We start from the raw sequence: 20303 nt of genomic DNA, 5'->3' as shown, positions 1-20303 counted from the left end.
CAAGAGAGTGTACGAGGATGGAGATTTGGGGCTTGTTAAGCTCCACTCGCTAGAGACGGGCATGGCGGTTCACTCATACGCTCGGAGTGCTGGGTTGGACACTGATATCTTTGTTGCCAACTCCTTGGTCGACATGTATGCCAAGTCTGGCAGCCTGGTAGGCTCGGCTGGAGTTTTTGATGGCATGATCAGTCGCGACGTGATTTCCTGGACTTCAATGGTGCTTGGCTATGCCGACTGTGGTGGCGAGGAGATGGCATTGGAGGCACTGGCACAGATGCATCTCGAGGGATGCAAGCCGAATTCTCTAACTTTCGCGGCCGCGCTCAAGGCATGCGGCAAGCTTGCAGCCAGGGAAACGTGGACGGAAATCCAAGGCCGGCGTGTGAAACTCGTTGCTCTCGAGAGAGGCATGGCTTTGCATTCTCAATCTCTGAAGCAAGCCAAAGCCTGTGATGAGTTTCTGCTGAGCAGCTTGGTGGATCTGTATGGAAGGTGTGGGAGCCTTGCTGATGCTCGCCATGTCTTCGGCCAGACGCGGAGTCACCCTGTTCCTCTCACGTCCCTGATGCTGGGCTACACCGGGAGTGGCGAGGCAAGAACCGCCTTGGAGCTGTTCGAACAGGAAAGGAAAGCTGTAGATGCTCGGGCATTTGTGGCCGCGTCGAGAGCTTGCAAAGCTCTAGCAGAGGAAGAAGAGGCCAGGGCCCTGGATGGCAAGAGTGTCAAGGTTGGAGCTCTAGAGACATGCATGGCGATTCATTCAGCGGCTGCAAGGTATGGAGTTGACTCGAGCACATACCTGACGAGCTGCCTGATCGAAGTATATGCCGGCTGCGGGAGCTTGGTGGATGCTGTAACCATTTTCAACCAGAGGAAGTTCCAAGACGTTTTCTCGTGGACAGCTTTGATACTTGCGTATGTTGGAAACGGGCAAGGAGGGCCTGCCTTGCAAGCCTTCAAAGTCATGCAAAGGTCGCCTTGTTTCTCATTCGCGAATGCTCGCTGTTGTGCTGTTGGTCTTGCGGCCTGTGGTGCATCTGGGGATTCAGAGGCTGCCAGGAAAAATTGGCATGAGATTTACAGGCGTGGTATTGAAAGATTCATGGATTAGATTGCATTGATCTATTTCAGCTGCTTATTTCGATCTATAAATATATTATTTCACCGTAGAAATGGCAACTATATGTTGGGAATGCTCATGTATTTAAATGTAGATATCATATCTAAATATTTATCAATACAATAATTTCTCCAAAGATCTCTTTTATATATATATATATATATATATATAAAACTTTAAAATTTTATAGACATGTAATTTAACACTATATGATTTACCACAATGTCTATAAGTAAATGTTGTGTTATTTCCATGAGGGTTGGTATATCCTCCTCCACTTGAATGAGCTTCCAGACTGTTCTGAAAGTTACAATCCCAATCCCAATTGTTATTGCAATATAAACACTTACAAAGACCAAGTCTTTCCTGGTTCAGATTATTGAAAATGATAAAAAAAAATTTGATAATTACAATTATAACTACTGTGCAATGTCATCATTGAGCATTTCCATTTATAAATTATAAACTCTTTCTCTCACTCTCTGTTTTTTTATTAGAATATATTCTATCCAAATATATGGTAAGTATATCCTAGCTATTCTTAATTGGGCATAGAATATGCTCGGATTAGATCCTCTTCGAAATTCATTAACTTGCATTAATGCACACCCAGGCTGCGTGGGTCCTCCAAAGTTGCTATAAACGAGAGGGCCTCCCTAGAAGAATATCTAGCGAGGTGTGGAAGAGAAGGTATGTCGTTCTTGTCACCGCCGCAAGCTTCCACTTTTGTGCTGGACGAACTTGTGATCCCCTCGCTCTTGCACCAGATCTCCAAGCAATGGCGATCAAGATCTATGGCATCCCCATGTCAACTTGCACTGGCCGGGTCCTCTACACCCTCAAGGAGAAGAGCCTCGATTACGAGCTGGTTCCCGTCAATATGGCCGCCGGAGAGCACAAGGACCCTCAGTTCCTCGCCAAACAGGTACACATCTTTCCCAAAATCTCGGAAAACTAATCCTTTCCTCACATTCCCTGTGCGTAGCCCTTCGGACAGATCCCTGTGCTCGAGAACAAAGGCCTGACCCTCTTCGGTGAGTAACTCGGAAGACATTTCAATCCCTGACGGCGAAAGTTCTTCCCCCAAAATGCAGAATCCCGAGCGATCTCCCGTTACATCTGTGACTTGTCTCCCAAAGGAGAGCCGCTCTACGGCAAAACCCCCGAGGACCGAGCACTGGTCGAGCAGTGGCTGGAAGTGGAGTCCCAGAACTTCAACCCCCCAATCTCCACCATCGTCTTCCAGCTGGTCTTCTCCAAGTTCCGCGGCCTCACCCCGGACCAGGAGGTGGTGGAGAGCAACCTCAAGAAGCTCGACTCGGTGCTGGCCATCTACGAGAGCCACCTCGCCTCCCAGGACTACCTTGCCGGCAGCTTCTTCTCACTGGCCGACCTCTCGCACGTCCCGTATCTCCACTATCTCATCAACGTGGCCAAGAAGGGTGACGTCGTCACCTCCAAGAAGAACGTCAGCGCGTGGTGGGAGAAGATCTCGTCGCGACCGGCATGGCAGGAGGTTGTCGCTGCTGCCGCTGCTGCTCCGTGATCGTCACGGTTGAAGATCTCCAATAATAAGTGGAGCCGACGACTCCGCGTCTCAATAAGTTTTTGCCGCTGCTGGTGCGATTCGTTTCCAAGTTAAAGCTTTGAGTCTCTGTTGCCAATCTTGTCTAGTTCCTCGATTTCAGATCGTCTTGTCTCGGTATGAGATCGTCTTGTCTAGTTGTCTCGGCTCGGTTTGAGAGCCAGGGAAAATGTCACTTCTTTAGAGAGTATTCTCATAACAGTTCCGCTCGGGTGGACTTCTTGATGCGTTGGAAGGGCAGCGATTCGCTCCAACGCGGAGAAGCCCGAGGCACTAGCGACCTGCGAGATACGGCAGGCATCACAATAGTCGCCATTCGAAGTCGAGAATTACCTTTCCCCATACGGAAAAGCTGCCATCCCACTCCGGATGGTCTTCGAGACTGAAGAAAAACTCGCTTGTGCGCTGAAAATCGAAGCTGGTTAGTAAGGAGACGGAAGTAAAAAGAAAGCCTACCGTGATCAACGACACTGTTCCTTTGGTGTGCTTCCATCTGGACTCAACAGGCAGGTCGACGTCCTGCTGCTTTCCGCACGAGAATAAACCACCTTGTACAAGCGCATACCTGTTACATGTTTTCGGTTTCGCATCAACAGACCAAAGCAGTGAACTACAAAACAGTACCCTTTCCGAGGAACTGTGCTACCTTGATCATATGTATCACCAGGTGGTTCAGCTCGATAAAAACTACAACCATTGTATGTGCCTTTGGCAACCAGATCCTGCGGCAAAACTCCAAAACTTAGAAGTGTACTCGGGATATAATCTCCTCTACTTGCCTTGATGAAAGATACTGTCTCAGGAGCAGCTGTGGTTGCAAGCTCGACCTCGATCTCCTGTTTCTTAAACCAGTTTAATTTTTAAGAGAGCGCAAAATCTTACAGACCCCAAATTCGGTGGAGAAAAGCAAGCAGTCTGGCCGCTCAAAGAGAGAAACTGTAACAACAATCAAGAGGGTCAGGCCAGATCTTGACAACCCATCGCTGGACAAACCGTTTTCTCGAAAATTCTGGTTGCTGGCACCAGTACTAGCAGTAGCTAAAGAAACCTCTGAGTAGCCCACGAACGCTTCATTCCTGGAAACGCATGCTACGACCACGAACCAGACACACAGTAGCAAAAGTCCAGCTCTGGAAGAACTCATCCTCTCAAGAACCCTACAAAAGCAGTGAAAAAAGTGAGAAGATAACCAAGTCCAAAGCACAGGAACTCACCAAGCTTGCTTGGAGGGGAGCTTCAAAGACCTGTAAGCCGTGAGCACAAAGAGAGAAGAAAAAGGAGAAGGAAGCAAACGAGGAAGAACACAAAGTTAAGCTCGCTCTTATTTAAAAGCGAAGGAGGCAGCCAGTAGCGATTTACAGTGATAGTAGAGATCATTCTCCTCGCGTGCTTTCTAGATCGCTTGCTTGCCGTGCCTTCTAGTCACCACTGGCGCAACCCTTGCAGCCACACTGGATGCATTCCAGGACTTTCACTTCCCTGCTCTCGCGAGGCACCCGGCACAGGCAGTTCGTCCCGAAGTTGTGATCCCTGGGCTGGATGCATCTCAGGCAGCACAGCCGCTCGTAGCCGGGCTTCTTCCACTTGGCAATGAGGTTCTTGTCCACGTAGTTCTGATCGACGCAGAAGTCGTAGAGCTCCTTCGAAATCTCCTTCTTCTTGTAGTAGAGATCGTATATGTAGCGGCTCTTCTGGTGCGCGATCTTGAAAATCGGCCACGACGCCTCGCAAATCCTCTTGCCGTCGTCGGATTCATTCACAGCTGCGCAAGAGAGAGCACAACAAGGGATAATATTTTCATCATCCTCGCGGGGAGCCGAAATCTTAGCGGCGCTTAGCTTGCTTACCTTCGCGCATCTTGCCGTCGAAGGAGTTGAGCGTCTCCTCGATCATGGCCCATCCCTCCGGGTACTCGACCTTGCTCGTCCGGACCCTCGGCATCGCGCAAGAAGAACCCTAAATGCCGGCTCTCGGGGCTTTCTTTATAGTTTAAAATGCTCACAGTTGAACGTTGACAGTTGACTGTATGACCAAGAAATTAAATATTTACAGCTAAAGAGAATGTTGAACGTTCAACTGGCTTCAAACAGACGATGGGCTTCATCCACAGGCACAATCTAGCGGCATGGCAATGTCTACTTGTTAGAATCATGGACACAGTAGATGCCACGGCGAATAAAGGATTAATCTTGGCCTGAGATTCAGCTTGAGCCAAGCTTGTCTATCAAGTCATCCCTGGCTACAAGCTCGTCCAAAACCATGGCAGCATCACCACGAGTGTAGTCGGGGCTGCTTCGAGCAAGACGAGCGAGGAGACCAGACCCGGCGTCCTCTCTCATTCGCGACGCCACTTTCCCCCATTCCATCTCCAGTCCCAACTCCGCTGCTGTCATTAGCATCGAGGGAGAGCCGCCTATGTGTGCTTGAACAGCTCGTCCCAGCTCTTGTTGTTGAATGCCGCTCGTTGTGCGTTGTTCAGGCAACAATTCCGGAAGAACGCCTCTGCGTCAGACTTGCTGAAGTTTCCAAGCCCGAACCATTGATAGAGTCCCTGAAAGTGTGGGTCGACCGAATATGCCAAAACCACAAGCGCCGCCTGCTTCTGTTTCGTCAGGCACGCCAAAAACTCTAGTGCTCGTTCCGATACTTGTCCTGCCAATCGTAACTGTGTCCAGGACGAAATTCTTGAAACACCGCAGCACCGGCGACAAGCTGGATGCTTTGTTCGCCTCGTCTTGCATTCTCGAGAAGAAGTTAGCCGGATCAACAGCAGCTTTCCCTCCAGAAGACAACTTCCCGATCCAGTTGTTACCTCTGTGATCTGAGCCTCCATTCCCCAGCGCGGAAGCAAGCACATCTCTCAGGGATATCTGGACCAAGCTCTGCCTATCTTTCTCATTGATTTGAAGTCGGGCAACTTCTCAACGTTCGCCCTGTGTGATTCTTTCACTAGCAGTGTGCTCATGCCGGTATCCTTGGGACCCAGCATGACGATGGCATAGCACATAATGGAATTTTGTGGACACCTCATTTGATATAATAGGAAGGATTTATTTCTAGGTTTTTCGAAAGGTTTCTATAAGAAGTGGCTTTACTTTCTGGTGGCCTACAATCTAGATTCCATGTCAATGACTGCAATATCTCAGATATAAGGTTGTCCATTTGCATTTGTGTGAGCCAAGTTATTCAAGATAACGTTTTTATGTTTATATTATTATTTAAATTATTTTTGGTTTGCTTAAGCAAGGTGGTAGTGGATATACTTAAAATATGCTTGAATATCCTAGAATATTTTACCATTTAACCATTGTTCTTCATTTAGATTATTTTTGTATTTTGTTTGTAATTTATAAAATTTCTAGTATATTTTTGTTTATTCTATAATCTTGATATATAAATTATAGATATGTGCATACTCTCAAATATGAGGCTAGCTCCCAAAAATACAAATAGTCTCATCCGAGTAGGTTTGCTCTTGCTCACTGCAAGGCCAGTATTTGACACCGTGCCTTTGAGTTATCCATAGGCAGCATCCAGCTTTGCTCTCGTCTTCAATGAGCTCAAACACTCCTGAAATCTCTGTTTGTAGACAATCACATATTTAAAACTGGCTCACCATTGATAACTTTCTCCATTGGAATGAAGCCATCAGCAGCATCGATCATGGTAACTGGTAAAAGGTTTCCCATAGGTGTGTCTACGAACTAAAACGAGGAAGCACCTGTTACTATGTTGCAGACATAGGATACGCATATATATCAGACCTCAGGGCAAACAACATTTACTCGGATTCCTTCGCTTCGAAGATTCACCAGTGATCTTGTCAGCATGACAACACCGGCTGTGCACAGGGAAACAGATCATATCAGAAAATGAAATTCTATGTTCTTCACCATTCATGAATCAAACCTTTGGACGCAGCGTAAATTGGTGCACATGGTGCTGGATAGAGTCCCAAGGCAGATGCAAAGTTTATGATACATCCTGGTTTACCAAGGGATTTCATGGCCTTAATCTGCAGCAAACAAGAGAGGATCTGCTTACAGAAGTAGCAAAACAAGGCAAAATTCTTTACTTCAAGTCGACTGCACTCTATTGTGCCATTCAGGTTGACATCGACAAGTCGACGCCAAAGCCCCTGCTCGTCGTCAATGAAATCACTCGTATGAGCTACTCCAGCACAGTTGATGCAAATGTCCAGACTTTTGAAGACGGCGATGTGCTGTTCAAATGCGGACGAGACCTCATCTGTTGTAATCACAAATAAAATCAGCTGGAAGACAAGTTGCTTTGGATTGGGGCTATGCTTTACCTGGTTTTGCTACATCACACCGAATACATATCGTAGAAGGTTTGTCTTCAACCTGCAGCTTCTCATACTCCTGCTTGACCATCTCAAGCGTCTCCAGGGCATTTTTCTCAACAATATCGAGCACAGATATGCTTGTACCTTTCTTAGCAAGAGCCACAGCCAAGGCTCTGCCTGGAGAGAAGAACAAGAGAAACAGATCAGACCAAAATCAACACTTAGCTATACCAATTCCAGAACCGGCTCCAGTGATGAGCACAGACATTCTTTGCTCAAGCTCCATTATAGAAGGCGGACTCTTTCAACAAGCAGACAAGAACATTTCAGAGGTTAAGTGAAAATTACGTTAGCAAATTTAAATTGAAATCTTAGCGCTCTTTAGAAATTAGCGTGGAAGGGAGTATAAGCCTTGAGGTCCTGGTAGATCCCTTCGATGGATCCGATACCCGCGGCGATGGAGATGACTAGACAAAACGCGCTGATGGCTTGGAGCTTGAGCCACCGCATCGACCACGTTTTGATCTGGGCTTGCTTGATGTGCATCTGGATCGGGAAGTAGACGGTGAGAGGCCAGAAGCCCATCGCGCCCAGCAAACCCAGCACGTCGTTGAAGAAGGGGATCGCCATGGCTATCACTGTGGTTGCTATCACGAAGAGGCTTCTCCAGACGAGCCGGAAGAGCGTGGTGGAGTACCTCCAGTGAAGGAGCTTGATCTTGTGAGTGGTGTTGAGAGCGCTGTGTGGCCATTTCTCCAGTGCCCAGGCTTCGACGAAATCGAATAGAGGCTGACTGTACACCTGATGGAAGTTCCATGCCAAGTTGGTTTTCAGAGGAGAGTTCTTACATTGATCCTTACCTGGTAAGCTCCAACCAAGTGGAGAACGATGCAAGCGTTTGAAAAGTCAATGAGCCAGTAAGGCTTTTCGAAGCCTTGGCTCAGTAAGTTTCCAGGAGCAGAATCACCAAAGGCCGCGTAGTTGACACAGGCGATTGACATGTAGAAGGCAGTCGTGGCTAATACTCCAACGAGTGTTGCCTTCTTCATTGTCTTGTTCTCTGGGGGTGTTGATCTTAGCGTGTCCTGTCGAATAAAAAACCGTGAGATGTGTGCTGGATAGAGAGCTTTGTCGTGATGGCTACCTGAATTTCGATCAGAATCATTGAAAACGAGTAGGCAAACGCAACGTTTCCCAGCGCCTGGAACACCGCCCAAGTCTTTTGAGCCGGGGTCGTCACTAGACCACCAGGACTACCAGAAACACGACCGTTTCCTGCGAATTCATGTAGAGTTGAGATATGCGTTGCGAGAAAAAAAAAACAAAAAAATAAAAATAAATCCAAAACATACATGCCTATAAGTTTCGCCAGCCCCAGGACCAAGACGATTGTTGAATACGTGAAGGACATGGCTGTCGCAAGGTACGAAAGCCACCATAGCTCGTGGAAGTTTGGGATTTGCGAGAAAACGAGCTGGATCAACCCGAAGGCCGTCACGTACAGATTGACGGAGACACCGCATCCCAACGCTTTCGAGCCTTTGGTGTGAAGGCAATTCGCTCGAGCGATTGCTCTGCGAAAGAAAAAAGAAACAAACGAATCAGTCATTCAACGCTTGAAAGAGAAAAACACTTACGCCATGCTCAAAGCACCGGTAACAGTGTATCCCACCGCAGTGGCAGCCAAATTACTGTACTGAGCCAGCGCGCACAGCCACAATTCCACTCTCCCTACAAGGACAACAAAGAAGTTGGAAAAAAATGACCATTGGAAGAAAAAACTAAAAGAGAAGAGAACAAGAACACTCACCCAATGTGACTTTCACAGCGTCTTTGTATCGATAGTTCCGCTTCCCAGTGGTGGGATCCGGGAACCTGTAGCAATCGGCTAGCAAGGCCGAGGTGTAATAAGTCAAGTAAGCAAAGATGAGCAGCACAATCGGGCCGGCGATCCATCCCAGCTGCGCGAAGCTCCAGGCCAGGGAGAGGACCCCGGATCCAATCACGCCAGTGATTACGTGAGCGGCCGCCGACCACACCGTCCCTGGAAGATTTGGGGGAATGGAAATCAAAACAAGGCTCCAAGAACGCTGGAAATCCGTGGATCCTCATCGCATACCTTGGCGCTTGGGGCGGCCGTCATCGTCCTTGTCGATCGCGCCTGGCGGAGGAGGAGCGCCCGCCGCCTCCATGGCGGCCTCCGCCTTCATTTGGAGGAGCGAGCTCTATTAAAGGCCAAGGAAGAAAGAAAGAAAATCCCTCTCCTCTTCTCTCCCAAGAAACGCTTCTAAAAGGCCTTGGATGAGTGTGCACAGAAATTCAAACATTGCTGGCTATTCTTCCTCCCAGCGAGGATTTGCCTGGAATAAAAAATCTTGACCGCTGGTCAATGCTTGGGAATATTCTTGTACCTTGGACGGCGAATATCCTTATTTTTCTTACGGCATTTTTGCTTAGGCAGGGGTTAGGGTTCTTGAAGTGGAGGCGATGGAGGTGGAGGCTGCGGCAGGCGCAGCGCAGCCGCAGCGGCAGGGATTCTCCTTCGGATGTAAGTCGCGAGTAGATCGGAGCGATTTCGGTGCCAATTTCTCTCTCTGTGGTCTCGCCAGTGCTGGAGATGATCAATGCTTCGCAAGCGGAGCATGGATTGCGCCACAAGGATTACAAGCGCTACAAGGAGTACTGCACGAATCGGCTGCGGCGGCTGTACAAATCGGTCAAGTTTACTCACGGCCGGGGGAGATACGTGAAGAAGCCTCTGGGAGTCGCCAACGTCTCGGAAGTCAGGTTTGAGGCTAAGAGGACGAGCTTGACGCGCTCAAGATATGTTTTCTCTTGACAGGCATCTCCACATTGCCCTCTACTTGGCCGAGAGAGCTTGGAGCCAAGCTATGCATCTCAAAGAAGAAGCTCCAACTGGGAAAGGGCGGTATCACTGGCTTGGACGATTGAGAAAAGCCTGCAAGTGGGCAGATTTACTCGAGTCTCTTTGCAATGAGAAAGCAAATCCTAGGACAGCGCTCGAGGCCACGGTAAGGAATCAGTCTCTCGTTTCTTCAAGTTCTCATTTTTCTTTGACTGGAAGGCGTATGCTTCCTACTTGAGGGGACTTCTTCTTGTAGATGCCGAGAGGAACTGGCAATTTGCTTTGAGAAAGTTCAAGAATGCTCGGTAAGACACTGATTACGTGGAATATGTTTTTTTTTTAATCTCTGTGAAACAGGATCATCTACGAAGAACTTGGACGGTATGGAGACGCTGACAATCAGATCCTTTACAAGCAGCGTGTCGAAGAAATTGAACAAAACATTCGCCATTGCTTGCATTCTCTCCAGCAGATGGACGATGCGGAAGGTCCTGAGGATGAATCAGACCGGGAACTGCATGGTAAATTAGAGGTACGACCTTTACAACTCTGAAGTATTGTTTATGACTCTTAAGCATTGCAGGCTGTTATGGTAGAAGTCAAAACACAAGAAGAGATCTCAACAGTTTGTGTCACCTGGTTAGGACACAAATTCCCAGTTCATAATATCAAGACACGAGCTTGTGTCTTGAAAGGTTAGTCTAACGTTGAAGACATTGCTTTATTTTTTGTTCTCATCTTCTTTGTCTGATGTTACAGTTCAAAATCTTGAAAGAGAGCTTGGATCTTCCTCGACAGCGGAGAAAAAACAGGGACTGTACGAGAAAATCCTAGGAGGTTATCAAGAGGCGAGGAAGAACATACGCGAGGACCTGGCAACAGCTGGAAATGCTGACAATTTGCGGGACTCGTTGATCGGGCTGGACAAAGCTGTTAGCTGCTTGATTTTTGCAGGAACGATCGAGCGTGCCAGACTGCAATTGTCTATAGCCAAGAGCCGGCTGAGTCGGCAGCAGGATCTTGCAACGCTTCAAGAGATCGTGACACTCTGCGATACTTTAAACACTGTAAGTACTTCTGCAAGCTGCAAGGAAAGATGGCTAACGCTCTCTTGACTGCAGAACCTTATGGAGCTAACCGATTTGGCAACATCTGGAAGAGAGAAAACGGACGAGGAAGAAAAGTATGCCCTGGAGTTGTCTGCGAGCCAGGTTCTCTACCGCGCTGAGAGGTAACAAGCCTGCGCTTAAGCATATAATTTGCTCCACTGACCGATTGCATTTTCTAGATGCTTTCATCTCGCACAAGCGTATAGCCTCGCAGGCCAACACGCCGAAGCATTTGCGTTGCTTGGGCGTGCTCGTGAGCATGCCGAGTCCGCGCTCCGGCTTCAAAAGAAGAACGAATCCCTGGTGGAAGAAATACAGGAGCTTATAGGCCAATGCAGAAGTGAAAGTCTTTTGGCCCATGCCCGAGGTGTGATGCAGAGCCTCGAGAAGCAACAAGAAGCCCAAGAAGGAGTTTCCTCCCTGAGTCTCGCGGAATCAAAGGTACTCGTAGCTCTCTCGATTCGATTGCATTGGCTTGAGCTGGTTTCCTTGTTCCAGGATAACTATCTTCTTTCTCAGCTGGACAAGTATAAGTCAGCCTTGGGCTCGCCTGGCGCGGCACCGCGAATCTCACAAGTCCCTCCCGCTTTCAAGGCCGTCCCTTGCCGTCCCATATTCCTGGACACGGCCATCAATTCCATCGAGTTCCCGTCGTTGGAAGCTCGTCTCAAAGAGAAGAAGAAAGGCTTGTTTGGACGATGGGGATGGTAATAGCTTTTTAACTGCCATTTAAGGCTTTTAAGGTTTATGCGAAAGAAAAATAGTATCTTGCGTTCTTCCACAATGCAGGTACGGACTTGGATAGTTTATTTTTCGGAGAAGCGAAAAGCTTGGAAGTATCCTTTCGTCTTAAATTCTTCTTTTCATCGACTAACGTCGGGCTCGAGCACATACTCGGGCTTTTGCTCGGGCTCGCGTTTGGACTTGGCTCCTGCTCACACTCAAGCTCCTTCCGCAGATTCACGCGTTAGTAGTTTCTTTGAGTGACTTTTCTGGATACACTATTTTACATGTTTCAGTGCCTGGAGTTACTAGATCGTGGTGAAGAACACAAACGCAGTAAGTCATATCCATCTATCTGATTCACACTTCTTCTGCTGGCCTTGGAAGTTCATCACGCTTTCTTTCCTTACACATTCGTCGTCCCCTCGTCCTTACTGGAATGTTTTGAGCATACCAAGTGTGATCGTCTAGTTAGGTGCTCGCACTCTGTCACGCTTTTCCGTACCAAGTCTAGAAAGCCTCGACCCGATGAAGAAAGAAGAAAACACGCCACCATCCAGATGGATTCTTTCAAAGGGCTCCTGTTTTGGATATTGTCTTTGAACTTGGTTGTCCTGATCGGTTTTCGAATGAACTGGATGAAACAGGATACAACAGCTACGACTACTGCGGGATTAACTTCTGCGACCGCTGCTGCGGCGAGCAAAGCCAAGCTTCTCGTCGACCTGTGGAGCAGCGAGTTGGATGACCGATCGAGTTCCAGAAAGGCGACGATCAATGCACCGCACATCCAAGATTGCAGGCGAGTCACCGAGGCTAAAGCGACGTATGATCGCCGCGAAGATCCATCCTGGAGGTTCAAAGGATTTCTCCAACAAGGACAGGAACTTAACAGCGTCCATGTTCCAGAGACGACTATTCCATGGGTACGACTCTTTAGAAGCTATAACTTACCCGAGAAACTCTTGTTCTTTCTCTCGTTTGGCTCTTACAGGCGAATGGCGGTGATGAAGATAATCTCCCGCTAACACGACGTGTCCAACGCGAGCTATGGTTGCACCAGAACCCCAAAAACTGTAGCAACGCGAGGTTTTTACTGGCTTTTTGGCACCACGACGAGACGCGGGACTCTGTTGGAGTTGGATCGGACATGGTGTCCATGGCTGGGATGTTTGGAGCGGCACTGATCCAAGGCCGGGTTTTCATCACCAAAGACTACCACGGCGCCAGGCACGAAGGATGCACAGGTTCTTAACTTGAATAATTCCTTTTACCAGGTAGAGCTGGTCTTTCTTTAGGAGCCAACCACGCTCGCTGGTCATGCTACTTTGCTCTTGAGGCGTCCGAGGAGTGCATCGCCAGGGCATTGCAGCTTTCGTCGCAGAAGGAGGCTTGGGACGAGGGAATTATCAAGGAGTTTAGCGGGGATCAATGGGATGGTCCGGTTCCAAGGTGAGAATTTGATATCTATTGCTTTTCTTGACATTGTTGTTTTGAAAACTATGTAGCTTCTGGGGGGAGCCATGGAAGGCAATGCAACCAACGGTGGGGCTCGACTGCAAGCTCCTGAATTACAGCGCAAACCATCGAAGATGGTGGAGAGCTCAGGCAAGTCTAAGCGCTGCTTTTTGTTATTTGAGAAAACAACTTTGAAGAGTTTGATTGATCCAGGCACTGCGCTACCTTACGCGATATCCCAGTGAGTACCTGTGCAACCTCCTCAACCAAGAGAGGCACAAGGCCTTCGGCGAGGAAGCAGCCAAGCTCGTGATCAAAACTCTTCCCGCCAGCGAATGGCCCGCTGGCTTGCAACTCAACGAGAGCAATCCCCTGGAGGAGCTGGTGTGGAGCAGCTATGGCCCCTGGATGCCGCGGCCTCTGGTGAGCATTCATGTGAGGCAGGGAGACAAAGCCAAGGAGATGCAAGTAATCTCGTTCGAGGAGTACATGAAGCTTGCAAACGTTCTTCGCAGGAGGTTTCCACACTTGCGAAACGTGTGGCTTTCCACGGAAATGCAGGTAAGCCATTTTCTTCCGAGCTCGCGGCCATTAAAACTTTGACTGTGTTTTAGAATGTGGTGGAGGAATCCAAGGAGTACAAGGAGTGGAACTTTTACTACAGCGACATTCCAAGGCAAGTTGGGACGGTGAGCATGGCCGAGTATATGGCGTCGCTGGGAAGCAGGCAAGCTTTCGACGCTAGCTACGTCAACTTGGTGATGGCTGCCGAGTGTGATTTCTTCGTGGGGGTGCTAGGCTCGACTTGGAGCTACATTATCGACGACCTGAGGATGACCAGCGGCAAACTCATGGCTGGCTTCCTCACCGTCAACTCTGTCAATGCCCTCCTCAAAAAGTAAAGTTAATTATATTATAAAATTAAAATACCTATAATCCTATGTGTATAATTTCAGAGGGAAGAAATTTGGAGAATTTATTGATTGTGAGAATCAGAGACTGACTGTACCACTCAAGAGAGATACAAAATCTAGTAAACACCTGGATAAAGTATTTCATTAATGCCAGTAAAAAAACAATTCCGTTTGACACATCTTTTAAATATCAGACTTCTTCAACCAGAAATTGATGCCAGTTTCTGAAATATATTTAAAAGCATGGGACCTAACTACATAAATGCAATGCATGAAGTTCACTCTCCGGTCCTTTAGTCTCTTTGCTCATGTGTTTGTTTTAAGTTCCATCTGCACTTGGACAGGTCTCTCCCTGAAAACGCTCTGCTGGAAACGAGGAGTCGAGATCTATACCATCCTTATAAATCAGGGACATTATCCGTATCCCCAATGTTGTGCTATAAATTGCTGGCACCTTGTGTCTGTTCAAGCCCCCAAGTTGTATTCAGATTTCAAAAATGACGGTAAGTTACATATTTGTTTGGTGTTGAGAGGCTGATCAGCTATGCTCATGCTCATATATGTTTGTGTTCAGCATTGCTACACCAACAGCAGTACAGATATTCAGCTCTTAGATGATGGGAAGAAAGACTATCAGTACTACAGCCTGGCTGTGCAAAATGGCTCTCCTGTTTACGCCAATGCGCTGGTTCCTGTCAAGAACAACGTTGGAAAATCTCGCACCCGCAACACTTTGAATAAGAGCATGAATGAAAGAAGAATCATTGCAATTGCACCCTCCCAACGTCCCTCAGCTCCCTCCCCAGATGGATAAACGAGCACGCCAACAATTTGTGGAAGGTCTACAGTGGACTTTGAACTAGAGGAAAGCAAACATATCGTAAAGGAAAAAGAAAAAGATGTATAAATCATAAACATAAATGATATAGTTATTAGTATACTACTTAACATCTTTTAAACTAAATTGATAATAAATCTGATACTTTGTACAAGATCGATATCAAAATCCTCAAGGCTTAATAAGATAGCTACCGAGTACGCAGGAATCCCCTGAGATCATTCAAGAACACAAATAAGTTGCTCCTAAACTTGCGACGAATGGAACGGTCTATCGTGGACGCGATCTCGATCCCTCTTGACAGCGAATGGAACGCGGTAGAGACCCGTTCTTGCGACTCCACGTCTTGGTGTCTTTGGACGAGCTCTTGCTTGAGTTTCTGGCAAGACAGCGTTTATGAGCCATAAAACGAACGATTCACAACGGGATTACCTCAAACAGCGCGGTGTTGCAAAGAATTAGCGGAAGTAAAGCATCAGCGGCAGGCTCGACAAGATCATTACTGTAAACACCATCCAGTTAGATAAACAAGGATACCAGCAAGCTTGCTCACCTGTAATCCTCGAACAGCAAGAAATGCATGAGCAGCTTTAGAAAATGAGACAGCACATCGTCGCCGCCGCTCGTACGCGATTGAGCTCCGAGGCCATCGTCGCCTTTGCACAGTGCTTGATACTGGAAGACACCTAGCGCACCGAGAGCACTCAATGTCATATTTACGACCTCCACATCCTGCGTAAGCGAGACATTTAAATGCAGAGCTCGTTGAGAAAATAAACACGAACCTGTTGCCGCAATCCAAACTCGAGTGTTCCTATGATCTGGCTAAATCCTTCTGGTGATATCTTCGCCACCTTCTCAGGATAGACTTCCAGCATGTGCATCAGTAATGTAAAATACTAGCAAACGGGAAAAGGTTAGAGCTAGACGTCTGTCTACAATATAACAGGATATTAAACCTGCCGGCAGAGCTTGGGGTACTTCAACAAATCAGCTGAAATGAGAGGGGTGATGATATTTAACCCAAGATACACAACCTGTGCGAAAACGTTAGGCTACTACCACGATGAAAGAAACCAAGCTACCTGTGCTACATCGGGATTTTCGTCTGCATGCAGTGCAAAATCGAACTACACAAACGAAACAAGTTGTTAAAGAAAGATAAGCACAGCAAGGCATACCAAATCTTTGGAGCTCAGATTTGTAAGCAGCTGAAGCAATGCTCGGAGGTCTTTATATTTCTCGGTTTGCGCTTCATTTTGTAAGCTTCGAGATGTTGAAACAGAAACCTAAAGACACCGTGTGAAGCGACGTTTTAAACAGTAACAAAAACACGTACCTTGCCAATATTATGTGCAGAATAAACTGAGAGAAGCTGAACGCAAAAGTTGAAAACCGTAGTGGTGTCCTTGGGTTCTAGGAAAACAACTTCCGCGTCGACCCAGACCACAACATACTTTAGTAGCAAGTAAACAACAGATGGCTGCAAGAACAATGAATGAAAAACAGCAGCTCGTGAGCAATGCTACCTGATTTTTGTAGATTTCCATAAACACCAGCAAAGGCTTCATGATAGACACACCAACTTCAAATATGGCTTTTTGAGTTCGCGGTATTGTTTCTCTTGCTGCACCACGCAGCCTTTCAAGCACACAGCTCACCTGCAGTGCATGTGAATAAGAGAACTTCTGACACAAACAATCTAACCTGGTGAATAACATTCGGTTGTTGAGAAAATGTCGCCAGGTCTTTCCTTCCAGAGAATTCAGCTAGGCTAGCAGCCATAGGCATAAGAAGATCCTTGACATAACTATAGCTTGGCATGTTAAGAACTAAGTTTTAAAACACCATCGACTTAACTGGTTTGCGGCATCAGCATTTGCCAGGCCTTGCGCAGATCGACATAAGCATCCGGATAGAGCTCGCTAGAACATGACGTAAACTTGCATGAAAAAACATTTCAGCTGGCTATTCATACCTGAACTGAATCTGAAAGCGACAAAAGCATTTGGTCCTGGCGGGCAAAAACAGTCGCTAGCTCCTGCCAAGAGCCCTGGACAAAAAAGTTAGTTAATAGAAGGAGGCAGCGAGCGAGTTACCATCGACAGTAGTTGCACGCATACATTTCGCCTCCGCACTAGCGCTGGAAGAAGACGAGAGGACACGTATTCCTGCACGACATGAACGTAAATAGTACCAAAAAAAAAAAAAAAGTTCGCACCTGCAATACTTGCTCTCCTCGCCACGCAGTCAGACTTGTTAATGCTACCCGAACGAGAATCTCTAGTACTGCCGGTCCTCCGCCATCTTTGCCAAAAGCAGCATTCAGGGCATTTCTTCCGTCAAACAAGACACCTACAGAAACTCCCTGTCCTTCATGACCCGATGGTGTAGAGCTAGGTCCTCGGCCAGCGTGATCCGGCATGAGATATGTTTCCACCCATCTTCCAAAAAACCATACAATAGCCTAACAACAGAATCAAATGACATCTGTGTGTCTTATGACAAAAGCTTACCTCCATCATTCGCGGACTTAAAGTAGTTCGAAAAGTAGCATCTAAAGATTGTTGGGCTACATCGATGAGAGCACTGAACAAGAAGCAGAATTTATTTGTGAGACCTTAAGTAAGGCAGCTTACAAAGAAAGAGATACGGCAGGATGGGTCGCTGGTTCCGCAGAAACGGCCAAAATGGATTCAGGCACCTATACAGGACACTTGGTTAATGTTTCCAAAGAACAAAGCACAGGTCCAAACCGTTGGAGTTTCTCCTTCTCCGGGGTCCGCCAAAACATGTCCCGAGAGGATCGTAAGCCAGTGCAGTTGTTCCAAGCACCGTGTTGTGGTCTCCGATCCTAAGGACTAGCACAACAAAAGAGGTGAGGAAAAAGGAAGCAACAAAATTGCATGCACCTGTCGAATTTCCGAAAAACACTTCGAGACTAGCATGGTCAACAATGAAAGAGATACAGATGGAACAGTACGAGCAATAAGTGCAACGGCACTCAGGCGATCCTCCCGGGCTGATAAAAATTACAAGCGGTCATCAGAACTGGAAAAATAGAAATCAGAAAGAGAAAAACAGAACCTTCATCGGAAAAAGCAGCCATATCATCAGCATCATCTTCGTCTAAAGCAGATGATTCTGATACTGTAATTCTAAGCAGCTGTGAGTTTTATGTAACATCATAAAGATTCCAAGAACTCACGTTTCATTTCGAATTCCACAAATGTTTGAAACACTGCAGAGGCGGCTTCTATTCCACTTGGCGGAAGTGGTACTTTCTGGCTAAGATCTGCAGGCTGTACAAAAAAACTGTTGAACCCGACGTAAAACTTAATTAAGCATACTTGCAAAATCACAGTCCAAGTCTCCAGAAGCACTTCTAAAGCCTCGTAAGTCCAGCTTGGTTCTTCAGATTCCCGGACACAACTGGCCTTAATAATTCCACATGTCAAAGAAGAAAGCAAGCTCAGTGTACCGGTTTGCCTGATGAAATTTAGTATCAATCACAACAAATGCCCATAGGAAATTTCACCTGAATGATAATAACAGTTGATCGAAAGAGGACGGCGAGCATAGTGTCGCAATCGCTAGTAGTGCACGACATCCATCCAACATCTCGCTAACAAGCTAGCTGTGTTAGCAAAATGGAAAACAATTACGAACGAGCGCAAAGAATCGAACCTTTCGCTTGTTCCCGCTAGGACAGCACTAATTACATATTCTGGGGGATCAATCCACGAAATAATGCAGTTCAGTAATCTTTGCAAGTGCTGTTCCTGCGTACCAGCCCCATCTGCTTAGTGATACACTTTAGTGAGATATGCAAAACAAAAACACCGACGTTCTTACCAGTAGGAAAAATGCTTCCATTTAAAGAGCACATAAGAACGATAAGTTGCCTGACAACCACGGAAAGAGGCAAGTCTAGCCAAGCATTGCCCTTTTGATGAATGTGTTCGTAGAAATTCAATATCCATGTCACTTTCGCGGGTGATACTAGAAGATCGTGCCAGAGCTGAACATCATAACCATTACAAACGTCATGCGATGCTTATTTGTACCTGTAATTGCTCAGAAGATTTTCTGCTTGCGGGCGACGAGGACAGAGTGCTTGCACGACTTTTACCAAGAACAGCGAGTTTACCACGAAATTCCCAGTTCAAAATCTGGGTCATCAGCCGGATTGCTATAGTACAGATCGCTGACTCTTGATTCTCTCCTTGTCCTTCAAGCGCTTTGCTTGCCACCATAACTGAAGCATCAAATGCCCATGCATAGAATTTCTAAAAGCCAAATTAGAAAAACCATCAACATATGAAACTGCAACTGGAAAAAAGAATCATACTTGTAAATAGCCCGCCTCCAAAGAAGCACGACATTTATCATGAAACTCCGCAGGGAGGCCCATCGGACTTGCGGTGGAGAGCGAGAATTCGGACACCTGAAAAAAGAAAGAAATTGGAAACAGTCACGACACTTGCAATATGTCCATTACCAGCTTACCAATGCTTCAAGTAATGAGATGCCAAACCGCTGGGCAGCAAGACCGTGTCTTCCGGCGACAGCCTGCTCAACCTGTATAAAAATCTTTTCAGCTCAGTCGCGATGTCGTCAAGGAACTTGCACAAACGCTTTTACCTCTTCAAGAAAAGAAGCCTTCTCAGCCTGGGTGTACTCCAGCCTGTGGAAAAACAAAGATCCAAACGTGGATTTCAGCCTGAAGATCTGCTTACCAACCACGTTTAAGCAGTGCTGCCACCACAGACAAAATTTTTGATAGAATGTACCCTTCGGATGTTTCCACTCGAGCCATAACGTATTGTAAGCAATAGCTAAAATAACACCACTCCAAAACCATAGTGAAGCAAGTAGAAAAAATGGTCGATACACAAACAAACACACACATACCTTCGCAGTCTTGATTTTTCTTCTGGAGATATCAAAGTCCATTCCCGTATTGCGGCCTCCTGGATCGTGGCAGCCGCTAGAAATTTGGCTGTGGCGACCTGGGAATTTTCTGGATCGCGATGGAGTGTTATAAGATTCACAGGCACGAAGACTGTAGCTATTTACCGAGAATATATTGGCAGGCGTAGAATGGATGCGGAGATTTTCTGAAAGCCAGCAGTGTCGCTTCCGCCGATGATCGGATCCCTGGATCAGATACCTGCATTCACCGCTCAGCAGTGATCGATCGAGATAAAATCTCACATGGAGAGCCGCGCAAGATTGCTCCACCGCTTGCATCGAGCACTGGAGATCCTGCTGCTCCATAGCCACAACAGCCTTAAACCCTAAACATGGAAGCGCTAGGACGATATCGAACGCCAGACCGCTCTCTCCTCAACGGCTACTTTACTCTTTCCCTCTTTCAA

The 20303-nt window shown here is 47.0% G+C and overlaps 8 protein-coding genes across 11 annotated transcripts; 3 read left to right on the top strand and 5 right to left on the bottom strand.

The window, feature by feature from the left end:
• Nucleotides 1-61: 61 nt before the first annotated feature.
• LOC112342067 (pentatricopeptide repeat-containing protein At2g29760, chloroplastic-like) lies at nt 62-1114 on the top strand. Its single transcript, XM_024663281.1, has one exon. The coding sequence runs from the start codon at nt 62-64 to the stop codon at nt 1112-1114; it is 1053 nt and encodes a 350-aa protein (XP_024519049.1).
• A 591-nt stretch (nt 1115-1705) lies between these two features.
• LOC9651433 (glutathione S-transferase F9) lies at nt 1706-2907 on the top strand. The gene is made up of 4 exons (XM_002989492.2): nt 1706-1813; nt 1891-2048; nt 2109-2157; nt 2218-2907. Exons 2-4 carry the CDS (start codon nt 1902-1904, stop codon nt 2667-2669), a joined length of 648 nt encoding a protein of 215 aa, XP_002989538.1. The 5' UTR covers nt 1706-1813; nt 1891-1901; the 3' UTR covers nt 2670-2907.
• Nucleotides 2729-3979, bottom strand: LOC112342082 (peptidyl-prolyl cis-trans isomerase-like). Of its 2 annotated transcripts, XM_024663318.1 has the most exons (8): nt 3923-3979; nt 3702-3865; nt 3595-3644; nt 3488-3544; nt 3333-3430; nt 3165-3273; nt 3042-3113; nt 2729-2989 (listed from the first exon to the last, which is right to left on the bottom strand). In XM_024663318.1, exons 2-8 carry the CDS (start codon nt 3850-3852, stop codon nt 2843-2845), a joined length of 684 nt encoding a protein of 227 aa, XP_024519086.1. In that variant the 5' UTR covers nt 3853-3865; nt 3923-3979; the 3' UTR covers nt 2729-2842. The 2 variants fall into 2 exon arrangements, with proteins under 2 accessions (XP_024519086.1, XP_024519085.1); XM_024663317.1 differs by having other exon boundaries at nt 3042-3273.
• A 29-nt stretch (nt 3980-4008) lies between these two features.
• LOC9651432 (protein BUD31 homolog 2) lies at nt 4009-4669 on the bottom strand. Its single transcript, XM_002989433.1, has 2 exons — nt 4556-4669; nt 4009-4470 (listed from the first exon to the last, which is right to left on the bottom strand). The coding sequence occupies exons 1-2, from the start codon at nt 4647-4649 to the stop codon at nt 4127-4129; spliced, it is 438 nt and encodes a 145-aa protein (XP_002989479.1). The 5' UTR covers nt 4650-4669; the 3' UTR covers nt 4009-4126.
• Nucleotides 4670-6080: 1411 nt separating this feature from the next.
• LOC112342090 (15-hydroxyprostaglandin dehydrogenase [NAD(+)]-like) lies at nt 6081-7322 on the bottom strand. Its single transcript, XM_024663352.1, has 7 exons — nt 7246-7322; nt 7021-7191; nt 6784-6956; nt 6618-6723; nt 6473-6549; nt 6325-6412; nt 6081-6278 (listed from the first exon to the last, which is right to left on the bottom strand). Exons 1-7 carry the CDS (start codon nt 7298-7300, stop codon nt 6139-6141), a joined length of 810 nt encoding a protein of 269 aa, XP_024519120.1. The 5' UTR covers nt 7301-7322; the 3' UTR covers nt 6081-6138.
• A 21-nt stretch (nt 7323-7343) lies between these two features.
• LOC9636412 (amino acid permease 3) lies at nt 7344-9314 on the bottom strand. 2 transcript variants are annotated; one of them, XM_024663351.1, is made up of 7 exons: nt 9134-9314; nt 8825-9058; nt 8652-8745; nt 8371-8588; nt 8159-8289; nt 7875-8099; nt 7344-7815 (listed from the first exon to the last, which is right to left on the bottom strand). In XM_024663351.1, exons 1-7 carry the CDS (start codon nt 9222-9224, stop codon nt 7396-7398), a joined length of 1413 nt encoding a protein of 470 aa, XP_024519119.1. In that variant the 5' UTR covers nt 9225-9314; the 3' UTR covers nt 7344-7395. The 2 variants fall into 2 exon arrangements, with proteins under 2 accessions (XP_024519119.1, XP_024519118.1); XM_024663350.1 differs by having other exon boundaries at nt 8159-8588.
• A 176-nt stretch (nt 9315-9490) lies between these two features.
• On the top strand, nt 9491-11773 carry LOC9651431 (signal recognition particle subunit SRP68). Its single transcript, XM_002989491.2, has 10 exons — nt 9491-9562; nt 9624-9801; nt 9857-10046; nt 10100-10185; nt 10238-10412; nt 10464-10575; nt 10640-10947; nt 11002-11111; nt 11169-11430; nt 11488-11773. Exons 1-10 carry the CDS (start codon nt 9502-9504, stop codon nt 11698-11700), a joined length of 1695 nt encoding a protein of 564 aa, XP_002989537.2. The 5' UTR covers nt 9491-9501; the 3' UTR covers nt 11701-11773.
• A 3215-nt stretch (nt 11774-14988) lies between these two features.
• On the bottom strand, nt 14989-20267 carry LOC9636411 (exportin-4). Of its 2 annotated transcripts, XM_024663347.1 has the most exons (32): nt 20140-20267; nt 20002-20095; nt 19837-19945; nt 19662-19760; nt 19567-19609; nt 19432-19503; nt 19274-19369; nt 18990-19211; nt 18778-18943; nt 18610-18721; nt 18461-18547; nt 18273-18411; nt 18131-18224; nt 18010-18072; nt 17835-17944; nt 17679-17783; nt 17562-17626; nt 17439-17511; nt 17144-17389; nt 17022-17093; nt 16901-16975; nt 16783-16847; nt 16630-16732; nt 16452-16583; nt 16262-16405; nt 16104-16211; nt 16008-16052; nt 15882-15959; nt 15708-15821; nt 15476-15654; nt 15355-15424; nt 14989-15301 (listed from the first exon to the last, which is right to left on the bottom strand). In XM_024663347.1, exons 1-32 carry the CDS (start codon nt 20200-20202, stop codon nt 15113-15115), a joined length of 3432 nt encoding a protein of 1143 aa, XP_024519115.1. In that variant the 5' UTR covers nt 20203-20267; the 3' UTR covers nt 14989-15112. The 2 variants fall into 2 exon arrangements, with proteins under 2 accessions (XP_024519115.1, XP_024519117.1); XM_024663349.1 differs by lacking the exons at nt 19567-19609; nt 19662-19760; nt 19837-19945; nt 20002-20095; nt 20140-20267 and having other exon boundaries at nt 18990-19180.
• Between the last annotated feature and the right edge of the window lie 36 nt (nt 20268-20303).

This window comes from Selaginella moellendorffii, unplaced genomic scaffold (assembly GCF_000143415.4).
Source record: "Selaginella moellendorffii unplaced genomic scaffold, v1.0 SELMOscaffold_98, whole genome shotgun sequence".
Lineage (NCBI taxonomy): Eukaryota > Viridiplantae > Streptophyta > Lycopodiopsida > Selaginellales > Selaginellaceae > Selaginella > Selaginella moellendorffii.
This window is presented reverse-complemented; position numbering and strand designations above follow the sequence as displayed.